This window comes from Castor canadensis, chromosome 4 (assembly GCF_047511655.1).
Source record: "Castor canadensis chromosome 4, mCasCan1.hap1v2, whole genome shotgun sequence".
In the NCBI taxonomy this organism is placed as follows: domain Eukaryota; kingdom Metazoa; phylum Chordata; class Mammalia; order Rodentia; family Castoridae; genus Castor; species Castor canadensis.
The window spans coordinates 174,079,587-174,103,348 of record NC_133389.1 but is presented as its reverse complement, the minus strand read 5'-3'; the positions used below and the strand labels follow the sequence as shown (position 1 = coordinate 174,103,348).

Below are 23,762 nucleotides of genomic sequence, written 5' to 3'. Positions count from 1 at the left end.
GAACCATGATCCCCAGATCTTTTTTGCTTTTTAGATAGGATCTTGCATTTTTCAGGTAGGGGCTTAAATTTTTGCCCAGGACCACCATGGATAATGATCCTCCTACTTATGGCCTCCTACATAGCTGGGATTATAGCTCGGCCACCAATGTATAAGATCTATAAGTGAATGGTATTTATCTGTAAGTGAATGCTGTTTATTACCTTGAAAGAAAGAACAATGAACAGAAAAGGCTTTAGGAAGAAATTTATCCTCACCCTGTGGGCCACGAGCTCCTTTGGGCCCTGGTGGGCCTGTGATTCCATTATCTCCCTTTTCATGGTATGTGTCATAATATTCTGTCTTAAAGAAAAAGAAAATGAATAAAGAGAAAGAACAGCTATTTATAGATTGCTCACCAAATGCCATTACTTCAGTTTCTTCATTCTGACCAAAAAGACACTTTCCTTATTTCTCTGAATTCATATGTTTTTATATTAGTATGAATATGATAGACAGTTACATGGATAAATTTAAAGATAAAGCTGACCTTTCTAGTATTACAATATTATATATTTCATGAGCTTTCAACTCAAAGCATAAATTATAACGCGATCCAACTGACACATTTGTATGTACACATGGACATACTTACATATTAGTTAGTGTGCATATGTGTATAGAATTAAAATGTCATAAAATACTTAGCATATGACATATGATCAACTGTGATATTTTTAAATTCTATTATATTTGGCTGTTTTAAAATGCTGACCTTGATAGACTAACTTTAACTCAAAGTACGGTGGGACCCACATATTTACAAATACTGTATGTGTCATTTCTTTAAGTTTCAGGATGCCATTGGCCTGTAAGACTCAAGGAATGCTGCTTCTGATGTGCTCAGTGGATCTATTATTGGGCTCCTTAATCATTTGCTTTCTAAGCTGAATTTCTTTTGAAGTTAGTAGAGGCTGCAAACAGAGTTGTGTTAGTATTGAACACCAGAAACCACTCAGTAAACTAGGAATGTTAAGAATTCCTCTGAAGTACAATGGCAAATCAACTGTGTAGAATTCAGTGCATTTATTTTGAAGGATAGAAGATGGAAATATAGACGTTCTGTTTGTTTGATAGATTTTTCTTTTGAGATAGGGTTTCCCTTTGTAGTATAGGCTGTCCACAGGTTCATGTTCCTCCTGCCTTCTCCTCCCAAATGCAAGTGGGTACTACCATGCCTGTCTTAATTTTTTAAAATCTTTGTTATGTGTTATATATGATGCATGGCACATTACTTTGGTGACTCATTATAAGAACCTTGTGGTTAATCAGTGTGGAGAATGGATTATGAGAAGCCTATGAGAACTGGACATAAACAAGGCAAGATGCAGCTTAATTGCTTTTATCTGTTGGCTGAGATAGGCATAGCCCTAGCCAGCAAACAGCTGTGTCTCCTAAGTTGTTTACATTCAGAGAAGCAGGAACACAGTTTTCTCTTGTTATACAGTCACGCCCCTCCCCATGAACTGCTGGCCCACTCTGTTTACTACTGGGTGTAAAAGACCCCCTGAAGGAGGAAGAGGGGCTTTTGCTTTTACTTTGGGCTTTTGCTTTGGGACATGAGGCTTTTGCCTTTTGCTTTTAGCTTTTTGGTGTGGGAAGCTTTTGGAAGGGAAAGGATTGCTGAAGGGAAAAGAATTGCTAAAGAGGGGTTAATAGAAAGTCTGCATTGAGAACTTTAACATAGGCTTTAGAAAAGCTAAGCCAAAGAAAGAACTTTATACATAGGCCTTAGAAAAGCTAAGCTAAAGAAAAGCCAAAGAAAGAACTTTACAGTGCAAGTCTAAGGACCAGGACTTTAAGAGTTCTTCATATGCAGTTTTTAGGCTCAACTGTTGTTTGCAAGTCTGAGCACCGAGGCTTTAAGAAAGCTAAAGAGAGATGGGACAGTGCAAGCCGCGGGGCAAATGACTTTAAGAGCGATTAAGCTAAAGATAAGGTAAGAGAAAACATGGGACCGAGCAAGTGTAAGGAAAGAGGTTTTAAGCAAGGTTTTAAAGAAGACTTTAGAATCAAGGTTTTAAAGAACTGCAAAGGAGTAAGGCCTTAAAGAATAAAGATAGAGAAAAGAAGCAATGAGGTTGTGCGTCTCTACCTGAGTGCCCAACACACCTGATCCCACTTTCTGTCTGTCTGTCTATACTGTGTCTTTTCTGAATCTCCATTTGCCCCCTGTTAAGTTAGATTCAGTAATAACCAGGAGCGAGAGAAAGCTCACTCCAACAAGGGAGGGAGCGACAAAACAGCGTCCCCTCCAAATCAATGTAATTAGAATCACAAAAAATAATAATGTAATAATCTCCATCACAAAATCTGTAATAGCATGTATGTACTTGCTAGGTGTTGGACTTTGTGCTACATGCTTTCACAAAGCAGCTCATTTAATCTTCCTAGAAACTTCATGAAAGTATTTTGGAACTGTTTGCATGGGAATCATTTCCTTTTAATGTACAGGTACAGATTTGGGGGACTCACCTTCAGTTACAAAGTTCAGTTACTTTGCTTGCGGGCCTAAGAACTGCATGTTTAACCACTGCACTGCATGACTCTTGCCATCATGAGCCATTTTTTTCCCAGCATGCTCAATCAGACATAGCAGCCCTGCTCAGGATTGTGAATGTGAGACCCACGGCATTGGAAACAGAAGATAGAAGATGCTAGACCTCTGAAGTGGAGTCCCTTTTATCCCTCTCTGGAGGCCCACAGAGCTAATGAATAGAGAATATGGCCTGTCTGCCTTCAGGGGCCCACAGTTATCAAATCCTGTCCGTGCTGGAGAGGGGAGTATCACCTGCAGCAATGCAGCTTGGGCTGGATGATTGGCTTTTGATGACCCTGCATTAAACCTATGGCTGAGCTTTTGCTGCCCCACAGTGCAAGAGTTGTTCTAACTGAGCAGAGGGGGAAAGAAGGGGGATCTGGGTTCTTCACTCCTAGGTGTCCTAGCTGTCTTAAGCAACAGCCTTCTTCCTCCACTCTGAGTACACAGGGTCACCTTGGGCCAAGCAATAGGCTTTTTTCCTTCAGTGCCCAAGGTGGGCATTACTAGTTCATTTCAGAAACCAATAGAATCAAGTAGAAATATGTGTCCACTGCCAAGTGGACAAATGTAAACAGGTGTTTTTTCCCTCTGGCTTGATAAAATGGTATATGCTATCATGTCCATCACAACAGTTAATGAGAACACTGATTCAAAACTTTCTCAGTATTTTTAAAGACTTAAATCAACTATAAACGACGTTGGTATCATTTCTATTTACACTTACTGGACCACGAAATCCTGGAAGGCCAGTGTCCCCTTTCCATCCCTACATTGAAGATAGTTACAAATTATGAATATATAAGAGTTTTTAGCATAGTTAAAAAGCAAAACAGAAAGTTGAACAATAAATTAATGCTAAAAGTGTCATTTATGTATAATGTACAAAACAAAAGAGGTGTTGTCTTTAAATTACTTTCCTGGAAAGCCCATATATGGATCAGGAATCCTATCTACAAGGATATGAAGAAGTGATTGTTTGTCTATTGGTTCTCTGTGTTACTTCCACTTGGTGTACTTGCATCGACATTCCCACTTAGATTACAGGTACAGGAAAACCAGCTGCCCCCCCCCCCCAAACCTCCTTTGTTTCAAGAGAACATTCCAGAATTGCACTGGAAATGATATTATTAAAGGACATATACCTATATATACAAATTACTTGGACATGGCAGAAACAAATGATGTAGAGCGCAGCTCTGAATTAATTGATCTGGACCTTTTAGTGATCCATGACCCAAGGAGGAATTCAAGGATCCAACCTACTCTTAGCACACACAACCAAAAACTTCTTGCCATTGCAGGCCTTTCCCAAGGCCTCCCAAGTGGGAAGCTGGAATCTGTCTAGTGGGTCCTAAGCCAGCTTCAGCTACATTGAACAAGTTCACTATATCCTAAATGTTTACGTAGAATTGCCACAGCTCTTATTTTTCTTAATATGATAAGATATTTTAATGAAGTCGTAATTGAAATTCCTTGTTCCTGGGAAGGCAAGCAAAACCAAACCAATTAAAGACAGGATGTGAGAGAGGGGGTTACCTTAATGCCATCTTCACCCATTAACCCTGGGAAGCCCCTGTTGCCTTTGGCTCCCTAAAGAAAACAGCAAAAGGGAATGGACCAGAAGATACCAATCAAAAGCTTCTGTATGAAGCAAGAGCAGTCTGAATTTCTTTTAAGATTAAAAAATTATATTTAAATTTGACATATAATAGTTGTATACATTTACGTGTATAATATGATATACACTGAACATAATTTGTGTGTTGATCAACTCAAGATGACAATCAACTCATTGTCATATCCATCACATGAATAATTTATCATTTTTTTGATTGTGAAACATTAAAAATCCTCTTTCAGCTACTTTGATATGTATAATACATTATTGTTAACTATACTCTACTTTGAAACTATTTCTCTGTCCAATCATAACTTTGTATCTATTGACCAACCTCTCCCTATCCCTCCTTCCCACCAACCCTCCTCAGCCTCCAGTATCCATTTTTCTAGTCTCTATTTCTGCATCAGCGTCTGTAGATTCCACATTTAAAGAGATCGCACAGTATTTGTGTCTTTGCTTGTCTGACATATTTCTATTAATGTCCTCTAGATTCATCCATGTTAAATAATGTTAGTGTGGAGATGACCTCTCTTCACCATGAACATGTACAATTATGATTTTCAAATGTTGTCTTTAAAATATTAATCTGTAGGCTTTTTGTAAGTTTATAACTACTTAAAAATCCTTCTTTACTAGGTAGGACTGTTATTTTCACTATATCAGTGGACAAGTCATGTTTTTACCTTAGTGCCAGGGAAGCCAGGGGCTCCATCTTTTCCAGGTTTTCCCTGATACAAAAATATGTGTTAGTAAATATGGACAGCTTTAATAAGCATGGAAAACTTAATCATCTCTTGACCTCAAGTAAGGAAGCCTGAGTGAGTGCCCTTCCCCTCTCCCAGGTTTCATAAGGAAAAACTGTTAGTCACAGAACAGGCAATGAGTGTCTCTTGCCAGGGATAATGGAAGTCAATCAGAATGGGAAATTAACAGTCAAAGAAAAAAAGAGGATATCAACCCCTAAACTTAAACTACAGTTGATGCTGTACATCCTAAGCTTAATAGGAAACTCAGGAAACACTGGGCAGAGAAGTGTATGAGGCAATATATACATATTTCCTTGTTCATATATATATATATATATACATATATATATATACATATATGTATATATTCATATACACATATATATACACATATACACATATATATGTATATGTATATCACATGAATGATTGTGCTATCTAAACAGACATGGCTTTTGGATTAACTATTATGATATGGGCCTGTTCTGATAGAATTAAAAATCATGTTGGCTTAGTATTTTTTGCTTAGGAAGAAAAAAACTCACATTTTTCCAGTATATACTTCCTAATGTTTTTCTACAATATATGTGTTTAAATCTGCTCAAATTGGAGTTGGGTAGGGAAGTGAACCTCTGTGGCTGCTGTCTTCCCTGCATCCCATTTTTGGTCATTGCACCTCATTTCTTTCAGGGAGCTGCTTCCCCACCTCCACCTCAGTGGTTCTGATGGGGCTGTCCATCACAGAAGCCCATTACCCCACTGGCCAGGCCAATCAGAACTTTTTCTTCCTGGCCACAGCAATTGTTCCCAGTGAGACTTATGATCAAGCTGGACTAATCAGATTAATTCTCTGGGATTCTCTATATGGATACAAGGAGAAAGATACTTTCTCTCTCCTTGGAAGCCATTAGCCTGAAGTTGTCTGTTGCTATACCTTATTTTTTTCTCTACCCCTCATATGGAAGTTCTCCTGCCAAGGACAATGGTGTGAGGCTCACACACAGAGAGAAACAGAGTGGGGTGGAAAGAGCTCTGCCCTATGTTTCAGGATCTGAAGTCCCTGAAGCCTGTTTAGTTTTGAAATTCTCAGATTCTTGAACAAATAAATTTTACCTCCAAAACCTTAAAATAGTTAAAAAAATCTTGGCGAATTGGAGTTGGGGCAACTCATTCTTGCAACCTAAAGGGTGTTGCGTCCCAACTAAGGCTTGATTTTGCTGAATTTCCCAACTCACCGGTGGACCAGGTTCCCCAGGAGCTCCCCGTTCAGATCCACGTGCTTCTCCAGGCAGTCCCTGAGTGAATTTAGGATATGACAAGCTTTATAAATTATTCCTTTTCACTCACACTGGTTGTTTTTATTTATCCCTTTGATTATTCTGCCGTATTTTAAAACAAATCATCTTAAAGACAGATTTTATTTATGAGTATAATTTTAAAACATTAAAAAGTGGGAGCTGAAAACAAGTCAAACATGTAAAATAGTGTGAAGATTTCAGCTAGAAGTGGAGATAAAATAGTTCTAGTGTATTCATGATCTCTATGGTCAGATACTTGTATTATTTTAGCTCCTGTTAATATTTAAGGGTAGAACATACATCAAAATATGTACTAAGGTTCTACTTTATGTGTCACAAGAACAAAATGACTCTAAGTGACCTACTGAGGGTCCAGGAAGTCCAGATTTGCCCATTTCTCCCTTGTCTCCCTTCTCCCCCTTGAGGTCCTGTTACACACAAAAAAATTCAAGGTCATTTCAAAAACACCAAGCAAACAAGAGTATACTGATTACACTTAGAAAAGTTCTCTGTTCAATAAGCTGAATTTATAAACACTTTTGGGCCCCAGGCTAACACAATTTAGTAGCTCTTTCTGGTTCTCACCGTTCAAGTTTTATACATGAAATTCACAAAACTGTATGCAGACTTTTAAAAAGAAATTATCTTTTGTATTAAACTACATTAAACTAAATTACTGAATGTGCTTTCTGTAAGCTCAATTGGATAATTTCTAATGTATTTCACTTTCATTTCTAACAGAAAATTATTTTATAATATTTTATATAATATAATATATAATATTATAAAATAATTTTCTTTGTAAATATTATGATGATGTGATTTGTTATTCAGGTTTGTTTGAGCCTTTATCATATTTTATTGATAATATTTTTCTCCCATATGCATTTAAAAATTTTTTTGGTCATACTGGTGTTTGAACTCAGGGCTAATAGGAGCTCTACTACTTGAGCCACACCCTCAGTCCATGAGTCTTCTCTTGAGGACACTATATTTTTCAAACTAAATTATTTTTCCTGGGTCAAATCTTCTAGATCTAGATTTTATACATATAAATTTTCTATCATTTTTCAGACAAGTTTTAGGATTTACTAATTTTATATTTGCTGATTGCCTCTGAAAAATTCAGTTATTCTCAGGCCAATTTTTTTTCCCAATCTTGTGAGCTACTCTTTTGGTCACGTTAGACTTAAGCATGTTGTTTTAACTCTTCTTAGGTTAGCATATTGTTATGGGCGATGGCTACAGTGTTTCTTCTCACCTACTGAAAATGTTCTAAACTTGACTGTGGTGATGGTTGCCCAATTCAGTGGCTATCTAAAAGTCATTGAATTATATGCTAAATGAGTGAATTTTACAGTATACGTATTACATTTCAATTAAGTTGTTAAAGATTATTTATAATTAAAACCCATGAACTATAGACTTTAAAAATTATATTTTAGGTTTGTGAATTATGTCTAATCAAACTACTATTTCAAGCAATTAATTGGAAATTTAAAAGAGAAGAATTGTTTGTATTCCTTTCTTAGTTAATCCACAAGAAAATTCACTTCCTCATGCCCTTACTGTCCCCACCGTCTCCCCTCCCACACATTCCAGGTTCATTCTAGTGGAAGGACTGGTATATGTTGTGGGTTAATTTTCTAAGTGTTCGTTTCATCTTCATGTCTTGGTCCTCCTAACCACCCCAATGTGGGAACAGAAAGCAATGTTAATGTCAAAATGACAAAGACATAGTGTTCTTGTAGCCTGACTGCTACAATGGCAAGGTATCTTTTGATTATAATGTCCTTCCACCTCCATCTTTAGGTCATTACCACCCAGTTGGATCAGAGTTGTGCACTCTTCGTTAGGGACAATGAGAAAAGATGGGGATATAAGGGTGAACAAAATCAGGTTTAGGCCTTGGTGCCACTTGCTTCAAATTCCCCTTCTAACATTTCTAGGATAAACGGTGGAAGGTGGGAGGAATAAAACCTAGAGGTTCTGGCTGCCTCAGGAGACTGGGCTGAGCTGGGCTTATGTAAAAAGAAGGTAAAGGATCGCCAGGACTTCATCTTAAAAACCAGAAGGTAGATCCCTTATTATAAAATTGCAGCATTACCGTTCTATTATCTGGGCCAGTGAGTGTCACAATAACTGTTCCTGGTGATCCGGGGGGTCCCATTAATCCTTTTGTACCCTAAAGACAAATACATCTAAGAATGAAAAACTGAACAGCACCATCGATATTTCAACTTTACTATGTTTGGAAGATCTACTTTTCTCCTTTAGTTCTTATGCAAGAAGACAGCAAGTGAAAATGCATTAATCTCAACTTGGCCAGTGAATAAACTATTTAAAATGATGCTCCACAAAGTATTTTACCCACAAATAAATCAAAGTGTTTAAATTACCTGCTCTCCTTTTTGTCCTATCATGTTATCACCCATGTGACCCTGTAAGAAAATGTGAAATGGCATTATATTTTAGACAAATACGAATTCTCTAAGCCCATTTATGTTTCGGTATTGTAACTGAACATTTATATTTCAATCTTAATTTCAGAGTTATTTTACCTACTTTATTTTTATTTATTAAAAAAAATTCTTATGCTATTATTATGCTGGGGATACATTGTGACATTTACAAAAATGATTACAATGTATCTTAGTTAAATTCACCCACCATTCTCCTTTATACCCTTTTCAACAGGTCTCATTTTCCATTTCATACATAGTATTTCCACCATATTCATCCTTCTACCTCCCTTCCTTGTATCCTCCCCCTCCCACTGGTATAGTTTAGCTATTTTTAGAGTAGAGCAAGCAGCCTGCTTCTTTTAGAGGTGTAGCTCTTGAAGTACAAAAAGCTTAAGTGAGTTACTTAATATGTTGCATGATGACACAAGGTTGGTGTGGGATAGGGAAAGGAACCCAGAAGAGAGGACATTTTTCTGGCTCAGCCATTAGCTAGTTTTGATTCCATTGGTCGACTACTTCCTGATGATTACTTAACTTCCTGCTTACATAACTTCCTTAACTGGTTGCTTAACTTCCTGATGTTCTAGTTTTCTCATCCTAAAAATAAGGGGGTTGTGTATCTGAACTTCAGGATTCTGAAATTCAAACCATAACAGAGAAGCTAAGAATGGAATGCAAGTCACTTGATGCCGTTAGTAATTTCGTGTCAAGAGACAAGTCTAATGTGAGTAGTTTCTGTTCACCAGCCATGGTTGCTATGGTTTGAATCCCCACCACAACTCAGGTTGAAATTTAATCCCCATTACATGGCGTTAAGAGGTGTTAACAGGTGAGACCTTTGTAATGTGAATGACTTCATTCACTCATAGTTTAAGGAGTGGATTATAGTAGGAGTGGTTTTGTTTTTATAAAAATGAACTGTCTTTAGTTATCTTGTTCTGTCTCTTTATGTGGTGCCCACACTGCCTTGGGACTGAGAGGGTCCCCACCAACAAGAAGGCCCTCACTAGATGTAGCTCTTCAGCATTGGACTTCCCACCCTCCAGAACTGTAAGGAAGACATTTCTTTTTTTGAAATAAATTACCTAGTCTGTAGTATTCAGTCATAAGAAAAGAAAACAGGCTAAGACAATGGCCAATCTATCGTTTCAACCAATAACTTATTGCTTTGTACTTTTGAGCATGCATATCTTCCCCCATTCGTCTAGGAAGCTATAGAGAATCAGAAGACTTTAAACTTCAGCTCTGCCATTCATTTAATCTGGACCTAGTCATCCTGTAGCACATGCATGTGTTTGTGTATGTGTATATGTACATGTCAGTGATGCAAAAGCATTTTGGGAAGGACCCTGTACATGAGGTTACTAATAGCAAGGAAGAGATACTGTGCTCAGGTAATAATTTCCTGGTGGGCTTAGCCTCACTCAACACCATTCTCCTTATACTAACAATTGACCCTTTTAAATAGAAACACATAAAGTGCCCAGTTTAATAAGAACAACAAATAGACATCTTTTACTCACTAGCATAAGATGAGGTGGATTTTGCAAAGCATCTCTCTACAAAAATTTATAGGCTAAAGTGTATGGATTAGAATCTTTGCTTTTCCCTGATAGGAAGCTCCTTACCCTTAAATCAAAGCTCTGTATCAGAGTTCAGGTCACTAAAGTGCAGGGAGTAGAGAAATTCGAGTTGCTGGTGAGTGTCCTGACTGATACAACATAGGAACTGTGGCCTACCTTAGGTCCTCTAGGTCCCATAGCTCCTGGAAAGCCCTAGAAAAACCCACAAATTAAAATTACAGCAGGAAACACACCAAACCAGAAATTGCTTTAAAACATTTTGTTATAATTAATTTATTCATTTAGAGAGTCTATAGGAATAGTGACTGCATACTCACAAAGAATCCTGGAAGGCCAGGTGGGCCACTAGGCCCAGGAAAACCATGAGGGCCTGGTAAACCCTTGAAATTAAGAAAAGAATAAGTTTAATTGTATGTGTCTTGTCTAAAGACAATGTCTATTAGTGAAATTCATTAAAATATCTTAATAAAATCATAATAAATACGTAATGCCTCCCTTTTAAGTGGCTGCAGGTAATTATAATAAATGCCAAAAAGTGTGTTTATATATAACAGCTTCCAGAACCATCCTGTTGCTACTGTTTTCAGGGAAATGGCAAACACATTTGTTTTATTTTAGAAGTTCTCTCCCTCCCTGTTTTTGGTCAATCGTGCTCCTCCCTTAGGGGCATCCCCTTGCCCCCCTTTTGCTTAGAATCCTCTGTAGCTAGATAGCTGTATGACTCACTCTTTCCCTTTTCTTACCTTCATGCAGTTGACTACTTCCCATAAACCCCCTCTGCCCATCCAAAGTCAGAACCCCCCCTTCCAGTCCATACACTTCCTATTCCCACTTCCCTGCATTATTTTTCTCCTTAGCATTCATTATCATACTATAGAGTTATTAATCTGTATATCGTTTCTGTTCCTCAGTAGAAAAATTCCCATGAGAATTTTTTTTAATTATTTTTTGGATGACGCATGCCATGCTGTGTTCCCAGACCCTAGAAGTAGTTCCTACTGCATAACTGGCCTCTAATATTTATTTCTCATGTAAATATTTATTTCTCACATAAATGAATTGATACTGTCACAATGACTATACAGAGATGACAATGAGATGGTCTTTAAAGGATGTATCCATGTCCCAGATTATCACTGTTCCTTTTTACTGGATTCCCTGCCTTCAGCACCTGGACTTCAGGTGCTTCCTATGAAAAAAGCAAGATCCATCTGATTTCATGACTTCATTCTGACTCCTCTGGTAGCTCCTGAATACATCCTGGCAGTTATTCAGCAACTTGCCCAATTTCATACTTTGCCATCAATCGGCCTGGCTCACCACACAGGAGGAGTTGAATAACCTCAATTCAAACTTTGACTTATTCAGTCAAATATACTATCTCCATCCATGAATTTCCATATTTAAATCTGAACTAAGTTAAAATATTAAACTAAACTAAAATAATTAGCCTGAAATTTAGTATTGAGACTTGTGGGCCTTTTGAATCATAAAGTAAAGCATTCTCAGCCCTAAAGTAGCTTTGTGTCTGTGTATCCATTCTGGATCACCCTCAGACTACATTCAGATAGACCAACAAAGCCAACTATTCAAGGTTCAAGGTGAGAAACCTACATTTAAAGAAGCTATTTTATTTAGTGTCATGAAATATTTGAAGTAGGGCTGTTATTTAACACAACGGCTTTAGTGGTATTCAGTGCATGATACAAACTCCTCTTTGATTTTAAGGAACACAGATTAAGGGGAACATTAACTATTACCTGAAGACTCTAGATTCAGCAAAATATGGGTGACTATGAATTAAGAGATTAAAGGACTTATATACAAAATTATCTTTGCATATCAGCATCATATCCTTTCTTATAATAAGGTCAATGGGGAGGAAAGAGAGGGAGAAAGAGAATGGCAGATGAGGGCCCTTCCCCAAAGTGTTGCACCTGGAATCCTGGAATTCCTGGAAACCCCTGGTCTCCTTTCCCATTGTATTCTCCATCTTCTCCTTGAGCAGGAGCACCCTGGAAAATGAACTTCATCAAACGCAACCAACTTTGTGTTTTCAAAATCGCTTTAAACACTTACTGAAGGTCATACTACCTCAAGGGTAAAAGTACTTTGGGGATATACTTAGAGAAATGTTTTAGTATTTTGTAGTTCTTCCATTCTGAAGAATTCAAAATATTTTCCTGTTTTCTAAGATTGACAACTTAATGTGGTAGGAAGAAAGAGATAGGGGTAAGAAATCATTTCACAAGATACCAAAGTTAGTGGCAATTCCTGACCTAAATGTGGAACCCTGAGCATGAGATCATTTCTCTTCCCCTAGATCCTATTTCCTTCATGGCTGACATAATCCCTGTATCTTTAAGATCAAAGCGTGTATTTTTAAGATTTGACAAGAGCTAGAAGGAGCTGTTCAAGAGCAATAAATACCATGGTCTAATTTTTATGGTTTCTGAGTAAGGCCTGGATTATGAAATCTGATTAGTAGTGGCTTATGTTTCATAATTTAGTAGAAGTTCTTTTGATATGTATGATTAGAGATTTTCAATAGCAGTAGTCCATAAAGGGTTCACCTTTTGTCCTTTCAAACCAGCAGCACCCTATGGAAAAGACCAGCATGTTAACAATTAGAAGCAAATCAAATACTCACTCCAACTCTGTCCTCTCATATTTTACCTCCATGTCCTACTGTCCATTTCCTACTCGCTTTTCAATAAACTCAAGTCTCTCTATTTCAGTAAACCACTAGGTCTTTTCTTCACCTTCTTCTTCCTTCCCAGTACAGTCCTATCTTTCTTTCATCTTACCCACAAACTGTTCATTTCTTATGCATTCCCTAGTTCCAAATCTGCCTGTAGGCTTCATCCTGCTATGGACATGTCCCATGCAATGTCCTGTGCTAAGGTCAGTAATGAGTTTAGTTTGCTAAAACCACTGCCAAAGCATCAAGTTTTCATCTTATTGGACTTCTCAGCAGCATCAGGAAGTTTTCTGCCACCCCCATCTACAGAAATACATCTTTCCTGGGCTTCCGTACTACACCCCACCTGGTTTGCTTTCTACCATGAGGGCCTTTCTACTTTTCCAAGATCATTCCCCTTAATTTAGATGTTAAAGTGAAGTCTTGCTTCTAAGCCCCTGATCTCATCACTGTCACTCTTTGAGTTGTTATTAGCCTGGGCCTCTCCTCTGACCAACTCTGAATGCCTCAAAAGCAAAATAAAGTATTAAAGTCTAAATCTGACCTCACAAACAAGCATTCGTTCATTCCTGCCTATTATTGCTGTCCAGCCTTCCCAAGACCATGTGGAGTAGATTGTTTTTGTTCATACTTTATGTCTGTGATGGGGAGTTAGAAATGAAAACCTACTGGGGTGCCTGGGTAGCCTGGTGTTCCTGGAAGGCCAGGAAATCCTTGTTCACCCTGGAAGACATAAGGTTTGTCATTATTCTTAGTTGTCTAGAACAGCCTATTCAGATAAATATCCCCGTTTCTCTTCTCTAACCTTGCAGTGGCAAATCTAGGCAAAGTAACTCAAATTCCTTGTGGCTACTGGGTCATGAGGATGAAGACCAGAAAACCATTATTTTAATTGAAAACAGGATCGGAATCTAATGTTTCTCCAATTTTGCATAAATGGCAGTCTAGTTGTGCCAAGAACTTTTTAATTGCTGCCTCCTTGAAACTTTAGTAATTAGTTCAGTCACAGCCACCATTCTGGGGGAGAGGAGAGCTCAGTTAAGGGGCAGAGGAGGTGAGTGGACATTGGAAAGTTCAGTCCTTCCTTTCCAGAGATGAATTTTGCACTCAAGGCTTGAGTTTCTGATTTATGTAATAACTACATTAGCCTCCAGTTATCTTTCTGTGGAAGAAGACAACTTAAAACAATTAGAATGTAAGGAATAAGGAAAAAGAAAATAGTTCTTGATTCAAAATCTTGCTGTTGGTTCTGACTAATAGATTATTTCAAGACAGTCTGTTTCCATGCCATTGCTACTTCACCTTGACTTATTCATTCAGCAGTGGATTTATTAATCATCTTCTGTGCAAGCAGTACACACCTTAGAACCATTGCATCCTGGTGAACCAGCAAGTCCATAAGGCCCAGTGTTGCCAGGGATGCCCTGAAAGGAGAGTGAGTCTCAAAGACAAAGCATAATCACAAGGCCCAGGATTAGGTAAAACAGCCAGGAACTCAAGGGAAAGTATGAGCTAATTTAAATAGTTTTAAAAATATGAATGGTGGTTTCAGTAGTTAAGTCATAATTTTAAATAGTGGTTTTAGATATAATTTAAAAAACATATCAAATAAAATAGGGTAATCAAAATGAGGATTATCAAGTAAAATGCAGGTATTTTAGGTATGACAAAAGTCCCTTCTGTACAACATGCTGATGGGAAAGAGAGGAAAAAAGTATGCACAGAGGTTAACTTTTTTGTTATTGTATGATACTAAACAGAATCATCCTATTCTATTCTGTCTACTCCATTGAATTCTGCTTACAGAATTCAGGAAATACAAACTGACTCATATGTCATATAAATCCACACTCTAATATAGTATTCAATTCTATGGTGCCATTTCCTTCATGTAACAAATGTATCAGAACACATTTCCTTGTGCTATTGTTTTAACATCTTCATTAACATGGGCTTATTTTAAATGTTTCCAGCCACATTTAAATCTTTTCTAGACATATTTTTTATTTCTATTACTTACTGGAAGTCCAGGAGGACCTGAAAACCCTGGCAATCCAGTTATTCCCTAAAGACACAGAAAAGAGGAAGGGGTGGCAAGAAAAACAGTTTAAATGTGTGCATCCTACAAACATAAAATTATTTGCCATTACAATAATCTCTTCCTGCAACTCTGATTGGCAATAGCCAAAAAGTGATTAGACAAGCAAAAAAGGTTTAACAAATCTTTGACATTTATTGAACATTTTCTTTTGGTGTTTTGAAATAGGATCTCACTATGTAGCCCAGACTGGCCTAGAACTCAGTGCTGGGATTATAGATGTGCACTACCATACCAAGAACTCTTTCATACACTTTTGATGTACCAACCCTCAAACAGAAACAGCATTCCTATCACTTGAGAAGGTTCTTTCATGCCTTTTCCCCATTACTTAACTACTACCCCTAATGTGGTGATCAATTCTTTACTTCAACCAGTATAAATTAGTTTTACCTGTTTTTGAACATCATCTGTAGAACTATACACAATGTACTTACTCCCCTCTGACATTTGTATAATTTTTATGGGACAGCATTGGTACTTTTTAAAGGATGCTTATCCAACACAATGAGGATGGACTGATTGGACTACTAACCCTTATGCCTTTGGGACCAGTGAGTCCTGGAAGTCCTGGAGAACCCTAGATCCAAGTGAAAAAAGGAAAGGTAAATGTTATGAAAATTATTCCACACAAAAAATTCATTCCCAGTCTTATTCACAGGCCAGGCTGTTTTACTCTTGTGGCTATTTCATTGTTCATTTGCTTCCTTGTTTCATTGGTGCTAATATGTTTGTCAGAAAGAACAAACAAAAATTGATTAAAACCCTTGCTACTCAAACTGGGGCTTGGGGCCAGCAATATTAGCAACACTGGGGAACTTGTTAGAAATGAGAAATCTCAGATACCTCTCTCCCCAGTCTCTACTCTCCCACCGCTGCCACCCACCACTACCTCCCAGGCTTGCTGATTCAGAATCTTCAGTTCAAAATGATTCTATGATGATTTTCCTGTACTTTAAATAGTCTCCTAGTGCTGTGGTAAAAGACTCACAATTAGCTGGACAGCTGTTGAGGGCTGATAAGGATGAATGTCACAATTACAATGGCAGATGTGAATAGCAGCCAATACTTCCATGCACTGGAATCACTTTATTAACAAAATCTGCCTGAAATGTACAAGTAGATAAATAATGAAGTAGGGACTGCCTGAGCTAGAGATAAACGTGCTCCAGGCACATGATGAATGCAGTTTTGAGGCCATCTTCCTCAGAGAATAACCTTAAATGGACACTATTTTAACTAAGCCACTTGCTGTGGAAGTTCCTTTGTCCAAAAGCTGTTTTCATCATTCCAGAGAGTTTCAGTGTGTTTTGGTATTTTTGATTATTTGAGAAAAGGATGTTACAGAGTCTTCTGAGATTGGACTCTCAAGGCCAAAGTCAGCCTTTCCTTTGTGAGGTGGAATTCCTGGGTGTGTGGCCATGTTCAAGGCTGTTCCCTTTCTTTGCAGAATGCTATTTGTGTTATGCAGAAGGCAGAAGAGTGACTTGCAGGTTTTAAATCCCCGTTGTAAATCTTCTCATGCAGAAATATTTAAAGTTGAGAAAGAAAGATTATAAAGCTGGAAAATCTTTTTGACCAGTTTTTAATGCTCTTTAGTTGTTTGCCTTTATTCAAGTTCTCTTTTTAATGTATCCATACCTCCAAGTTATGCTATAACACTATGACAGATTTTCTGGATTAACATTGTAGAATATTTGCACATCATGTAATCCCTATGAAGCACCATAATTTAAATTGGTTGCTGGCTTTTCTAAAGAAATGCTAAAGGCAAACTAGAAGAGTAGTGTATAGAGAAGAAAATAAGAAGGAAGGAATCCTAGGCCAGTCTAAGTCCAGGGTTGACTCATTCTACCTGTGAAATGGAAGGAATCCAAGCTCTAGAAGAAGTCACCCGAATGTTCTGACTCAGCCCAGAACTGAATGACTTTTTCAAAATTAGCACCAGAAGGAGAAATGGAGAAAGAGAATGCGTATACGATATGATAGACATAGAAATGGTAGAATTTCTGGAAAACATCTGCCTTTGCATTTTTCTGTAAACTGTAGATTTAGATTTAGTTTCTTTGGCTTCATGAGTTTGATTCTAGCATCATAGATGTGGCATAAGAAGTATGTATTTGGACTTTGCCTTCAGTTCTTGGCACAAAGTTCCTAAAACCCTCCTTAATTCCTGAGTGATGGGGGTATAAGGATCATGATTTGTTCTAGATTTGGCCTTTGACTCCAGTTCCTGACACACATCCTTTGTAACAAACTGGTAGACATTAGTGTTTGAGTTCTATGATCTGTCATAGCTAATTATCGAACCTGAGTGGGGTCATGGTAACCCCTAATTTATAGCCAAATTGGAAAGAAGTGTGGGGAATCTGGGGGCACCACTTTTGAAGTGTGCTTAGGGGCAGTCTTGTAGGACTAAGTACTTAGCCTGTAGGAGCTGCTTTAATTCCAGGTATCTGACATTATAATTGAATTGTAGCATACCCTGTTGGTGTCCAGAGAATTGAAGGATTATTCAGGTTAGAAAAAAATCCCACACAGTATAAAACCAAGCCTAAATTCTGACCTTGCCACCTAATACCCAAAACAAATAACTTAGGTACTCTGTCAATTTTTTCATCCGGAAAGTGGAGATAGTAATGGGAGCTACATTTCGAGTCACCATTCAGGAGTTTCAGGGTCAGTGAGAGGAGTGAATAAAACACAGAGAGGAATAAATGTCCAAGTGCCTGGCATGGAATAAAAACACAGTATGTTGGTTTTGATTATCATTTAAATATTCTATACCCTGTTCCAATGCACATTCTAATAGAGTATGAAATTTTAAGAGACTCTGTATAGATCAATTCTAATTATCTTTCATAACTTATTAGTTAGTGCACAGCTTGCTGGAGGCCAGTAGTCAGGAGAGAGTCCATGTACATGTGTGAGAGCTGAGGCTTATGCTAACCAAGGTCCCCAGGAGGAAAGAAAAGTCAGCAAATCCAGTGATTGTGCAATTATATAGTAAATCCTCCAGAGTGTTTATTAAACAAAGCCCTTGTGTATCGCAGGCTTTGGGATAAGAGTATGTGATGAGTGTGAAGGGTAGCAGGTTTTGGGAAGAACCTTAGGAGTCAAATTCTTAAGGGACCAGAAAAAAAGAGCCACTCATGAAGGAAGGGATGAGTGGGGAGGGCAAGAAGAGAGGCAGGCAAAGAAGTCTTCCAGCCAACAATGGCAGAGTCGTTTCAAGTGGAAAAGAGCGATCCACAAAATTTGAAACAAAGCAGAGGGGTTCAAGGCCAATAAAGACACTTTACAATACCCATTGCCAGTGGCCATTTGAATGTCATTGGTGATGTTTGTAGGGTTGTTTTCAGGAGGGATGAACAGAAGGCAAGTTATCAGTGACTAAGGAATGAATAGCAGAGGAAGGACAGACAGCACATTTAACTATTCTTCAAAAAACTTGACAAAGAAGACAGGGCGAGGACTGTAATCCTTTGGGTACAGGACCTGGAAAATCTAGAGGAAGTTCTATATTTGTAGGGTAAAATATGTGCATGTCTAAGAACTGAAAGAGAAAAACCAAATCAAAATGGAAGTTGGAATGTAGGGGTAGGGAGGACACCTTCAGAATAAGGTTCTAGCAGGAATCCTGGTGATCAGGGTGCAGGTGGATGGATAGGTCATGAGTGGGAGGCAAAAAAGAGTTCATCCTCATGTGGGAGAAGTTGTCCAGGTTCAGGGGTAGAAAGTAAAAGTGGGGGAGGGGAGGAAGTTAAGTCAGAGAGTTGAAGGTAATGATCGCTTGCAATTTTCTTGGAATAGAATGCAGTTCTGAGGGCTCAGCTAAGATTTGAGACCAAAAATTTGTCATGGATCCACCAGTTTGTTAAGACATGGAATTCTCCAAGCTTACAGGATGACATACCTTGGGTCCCTGTGGTCCTGGCAAGCCTTCAGGACCTGGGAATCCTTTCTGGCCAGGAAAACCAGGAAGTCCAGGAAAGCCTTTCTCCCCCTGTTAAAACAAAAACAAGACAAGAAATACACAGAACAGCAACTATACAACAACAAACACACCTATAACCGTTGCCTTCTCTTAGAACTTCATGATGACATTTTACATGTTTTTTTTTTTGCGGGGGGGGCGGCGGGAGGAGATTAAGCAAATAATAATTAGCATGAAGCAATGAGGGTGTGGGTCACTGAAAAGCTACCATCTGCTTGCAATTGTTTATAGACCTGAGAGTGCTGCCTTTTATCATGTAGACTTTACTTTTCTTAAATGTTAGAACTATGCAGGGCAGAAATGAAGGGAAAAGGGATCTAAAATTGAGGGGAAAACCCAGTGAAAAAACTGAGGTTAGGGGTGTGTGTTTGTTGAGCTATGGAGAGCGTGAGGATATGGCACAAGAATGTGTTTTGAGAGTGTGCATAATTATTACATAGTGTAACAAGAATACCATGCAGGCTTTAGTTTTAGAGCTTTCTTGATTACACGGGAATTAGTAATCCAGTCTGCTGTTTGTGTGGGAGATGCAGAGCAGCATCAAGGGTACCATATTTGAAAGTATGAGCTAAGTAACTTTTTAGAAGGAGTGAGATGGTATTTGTTGGAAAGTCTCTGGTAGAAGTGAGTCAAAGTTCTTTAGGCCCTGTTAGGAACCTAGTTTAGGAACTGTTGCCACAGTCCTAGTAACAAAGAATCTTCCTGTGGATATGGATGCTAGGATAGTAGCAAAGGCCACTGGTTGTTTTTATCACTTATGTTACACAATTGCTAAATGAGAAACAAATCAAGTTTGATATTTCACACTTGTGTGTGTGTGTGTATGTGTGTGTGTATGCACAATGAGAACAGAAATAAAGAAATTGACCCTAGTTCCTACTCTTTTACTTTCACACATCCTGAATTATCTTGCAGATAATTGAGACTCAATAAATGCTGCAGTGCAGGGTGAATCACATAGAGGGCACTTTCTAAGGCGAGTGTGAATACACTACTTCTGTAGCTTCAGGAAAAAAAACATAAATCAAACTACAGTAAGTTATAAAATAGTTTAGGTATATAATAATAATTATAGTTAACCTATAACATGTAAGTTGTTTTTATTTAAAGAGCTTAAAATGTTTTCTTAAAATATTTATAACCTTCAATATTGTTAAACAATTAATTAGTGTCTCTGAAGAAAGGGTTGTGTCAACAAAGAAACAACTTTAGCTCTGCCCATCTCTTAATTACCACAAATTGCAAGTTAATGGAGCGAGTTAATGAGATTTCATGCCATTCCCTTTTTTCTTGAAGTCTGCAATGGAGCTACTTCTACTCTCTGCTGAACTGTGGCCTCAACTAGTGTGCTGCTGCAGGAGTTGTCCACCAGGGGGCGATATTGTACCAATGCTGTGGCATCTGCTGGTTTCAGTGTTTATTTCAAAGTGAATGCATTAACTTGTTTTCTTTTCTCTTCTTCTTATGTTTAGCAGCATTGTAAATAGTGTACATTACAGGGCCTTATAAACTTTCTTTTTCTGCTAACTTCCTACTTGCTCTTTACAGACTGGAAGAGTTAAAATCTAACTGCCACTATTTATACAAGGTAACAAACTTCCTAGAAGGCACTTTTTTTTTAGGTTAATGTTTATATACAATTACATTGGCATTGAATTTGGAGAACATACTGACAATCTTTATGCTACTGCTGGGTGAAGAGTTTGATTTACTTGATGACATTTGCAGTGAAAAGAAGCAGTGTTAAGTTTGGGTTTTTTTTTTTTTACCTTTTCTCCTTTAGCCCCATCGCAGAAGCACTGGCCTTTGTCTTTACAGACACAGCCCTGGGAAGAGGGAAAAAGAGAGGGTTTGTTTTAGAACAGCTTAATGGATCCCAACTGATAGGACAACAGCAAACATACCTCTCTGCTCTTTGAGTACTGGACACTTCTCATCAGGAGTTACATAGCATTGGGAGGGCATCAGTAGAAACAGGACAGGAAGGGAGAGGATGCTGTGTACAGCAGAAGTGTCAGTGAGTGTACAGCATTTTGATTGTACTTACGAATTTTAAGCAGTTTATCTATGGAAAAGACAAAGTAGAATCCTTTTTTTCAGAATAATACATAGTTGAACCATATGAAACTGCCACTGTTGTAGGTAAAAAAACGGTCTGATACTGGCAGATTCTTAGGTTCAACATAATGTTCTTATATATTTGTGTGCATAGGGTGTAATGTATATGTGTATATGTACCTTAGGTGTGCAACAAAATGTAAATGCAGATATTTCATATGTAATGTCAGTATAGGTGATTCCAAGCTTTGCTTTTCTTGAAATAATGTTCGAGCCGAGAAAAGACTCTCGATACCTATGTTGTGTCTTTAAATAAAACAAACTGATTTACCAATGCTAATATTAAATTTTTCTCACCTAAAAATAAACAAAAATTCAGTAGTGAGGATGGGAACTCTTGTCTAAGTAGTTACTTGGCCACATTTATAATCTTAGCCCTCATTACTTATGAACACATCAACTCTTATGAGGTTCAAGTTTTAAAATTATCTGCTAGCCCAGGAACAAAGGGAAAAATTCTTATAAATAGTGGATTTGGTATGTGTTTTGATACACATGATATACTCTGTGGTTATATATTAACCCTTTTCCTTATATTTTCTTTAGGTTACTAAAATTTTATTTATTTATTTGCTTCCCTAGTGAAAAAATATTACTGATAGTAGACATAGGACAAGTCTAGTAGATATGCTGGCTAGCTAGTAGTTAGGTTCACCAACTGTTGACATAATGTCTTACCCACTCCGTTTCTTTCTCTCTTTGTCTCTCTCTCCTTCCCTCCCTCTCTCCCTCCCTCTCTTTCCTTCTCTCCGTTCCTCCCTCCCCGCAGCAAACATACACACATTTTTTTTTTTGCCAAGTCACTCAAAGGTAGATTGAAAGCAACTTGACACTTGCCCGCATACATTGCTTCAAAACAAGAGTATATTCTTATCTTATCCAATTACTGATTCATTCCCCAAACCAAGAAATCACCATTGATACAGTTTCAGATTACTAAATAAGATCTCCAAGGTCTTAATGATTATAGAAAATGAAAAGCTATTTTATGTTTAGCAAATCTTTGCTTTGGTACCAGAGGTTTTCTCAGTCAGTGCTTTCAACCTGTAATCTTTACATGAGGTCTGAGCTCACTACATGGCTGTCACAGTTCCAAGCAGCCTAAAGACTCATACAGGTTGACAGACATCAAATGTGTGCTCCTTGTTCCTCCGAGCTCCCTCCTGCCTGGGCTGTGGTTTCCTCTTCCCATGTGCAGGGACTGAGCTCCTCCATTCTTCATCAAAACTATAGTTCCTGTTTTTCCTTTTGTTCCTCAGTTTGGGTCTTGAACTTTTGGGGGACAGCATATTGAGATTTGGGTTGGTTTTGGTTTGTTTTAACTTTAATGTAGAAGCTCTATTTGATTACTTAATACTAGTTGGTTGTACAGTTGAGAAGTTGGTTAAAGTGAAGAATCAAAAACAAGCAAATATTACCTGAAAAGTAGACATTTTGTTTAAACTTAAGATATGTAAATGTGCACCAAATCTTCAGTCTTATGAGACAGGGTCTGTGTAGAATTCTTGCACATTATTCTTGCTAGATTTAGCAAAGAAACATAGTTGGGTTTCTTTGAAATAGACCAATTGTTTAAAGGTGCTTGTGAAATGATCTGAGTATAGAGTCCTTCTAGATATATATCCATATTGTTCTCTAACTATTCAAGTGCTCTCTCAGCCACACCTACTTGAATAGCAGTTTCTCTCAAAAAAAAAAATAAGAAAACCCAAAACAAAAATCATCTTTGTTTTCAGTGCTGAGGATTTAACCCCACCACTGAGCTACACCCCTAGTCCTTCAATTTTATTTTAGCCAATCTTCCAACCTGGTTTGCACTTATACATTCATATTCGATCAAGTTGTTATTTCTTATGTAATTAAATTATTTTGTTATAATAAGTGCCACTTGCAGAAATTACAAGATGGACAACTTACTCTTGGCAATCATAAAACCCATTTGTGGTACAGGTGTGGAGGGGCTAAGGAAGAGCCTGAGGTCTTGATTCCCTATTGAAGAAATGGCATGGAGAATTCTGGTCCAGCCAGCAGTCGGTTAAATGGAGAGTCATTGCGAGAGGGTACACTGTTCTCTATTCACACGTCTGCCCCTAGGTCTTATGCACGTGGCCTGCCCTGTGGATGAGGCTGTACAGTCAGGTCCACAGCTGTCTGTCTATGCCTGGGTTAGCAGAATTGCTCTAGCTTTAATTCTCAGTTAAATTGGCAAGGCGTGGCCTGCCTATGCATCTGCACAATCAGACTGACTAGGACTTCAGAGTATGTGACAATTTTGCTGACATGTAGATCCTCCACCTGATTGAATGAACTCAAAATTATAGTCAGGGCAGCTCTGGCAGCTGTTCAGCTGCTAGTCTAGAAAGGAGCCCTGCCCATGGCATATGGAGAGCCTTGCACGCACGGGACCTCGGGAGATAAGGCACTCAGATGATTTTGGATGGTGACAGTAACTTAAGACTCAAAATAGTAAATGCTCTTCATTATGCTGTTTTTCATTAAATAAAATATAAAATTTCAGTAATTCAGTAATTCAAATAGATTATTTGACTAAAAG

General features: G+C 38.0%; 2 protein-coding genes across 8 annotated transcripts in view; one reads left to right on the top strand and one right to left on the bottom strand.

Annotated features, from left to right (window-relative positions):
- Positions 1 to 23,762, top strand: part of Col4a4 (collagen type IV alpha 4 chain) — a 246,505-nt gene that overhangs the window by 50,061 nt on the left and 172,682 nt on the right. The window lies entirely within an intron of this gene.
- The window catches only part of Col4a3 (collagen type IV alpha 3 chain), a 131,825-nt gene that overhangs the window by 45,899 nt on the left and 62,164 nt on the right, over positions 1 to 23,762 (bottom strand). For 5 of the 7 annotated variants that reach the window (XM_074071868.1, XM_074071870.1, XM_074071871.1 and 2 more), the window contains exons 2-19: positions 20,860 to 20,916; positions 19,010 to 19,099; positions 15,629 to 15,673; positions 15,016 to 15,060; positions 14,357 to 14,419; positions 13,665 to 13,718; positions 12,868 to 12,894; positions 12,232 to 12,309; positions 10,612 to 10,674; positions 10,451 to 10,486; positions 8,646 to 8,687; positions 8,354 to 8,431; positions 6,612 to 6,674; positions 6,184 to 6,243; positions 4,886 to 4,930; positions 4,118 to 4,171; positions 3,306 to 3,347; positions 258 to 342 (exon numbers count right to left, since the gene is read on the bottom strand). In XM_074071868.1, the coding sequence (XP_073927969.1) occupies positions 258 to 342; positions 3,306 to 3,347; positions 4,118 to 4,171; positions 4,886 to 4,930; positions 6,184 to 6,243; positions 6,612 to 6,674; positions 8,354 to 8,431; positions 8,646 to 8,687; positions 10,451 to 10,486; positions 10,612 to 10,674; positions 12,232 to 12,309; positions 12,868 to 12,894; positions 13,665 to 13,718; positions 14,357 to 14,419; positions 15,016 to 15,060; positions 15,629 to 15,673; positions 19,010 to 19,099; positions 20,860 to 20,916 (1,027 nt within the window). Of the gene's footprint in view, positions 1 to 257; positions 343 to 3,305; positions 3,348 to 4,117; positions 4,172 to 4,885; positions 4,931 to 6,183; positions 6,244 to 6,611; positions 6,675 to 8,353; positions 8,432 to 8,645; positions 8,688 to 10,450; positions 10,487 to 10,611; positions 10,675 to 12,231; positions 12,310 to 12,867; positions 12,895 to 13,664; positions 13,719 to 14,356; positions 14,420 to 15,015; positions 15,061 to 15,628; positions 15,674 to 19,009; positions 19,100 to 20,859; positions 20,917 to 23,762 lie in introns of those variants that run through there. The other 2 variants (XM_074071869.1, XM_074071873.1) reach the window with 2 other exon arrangements.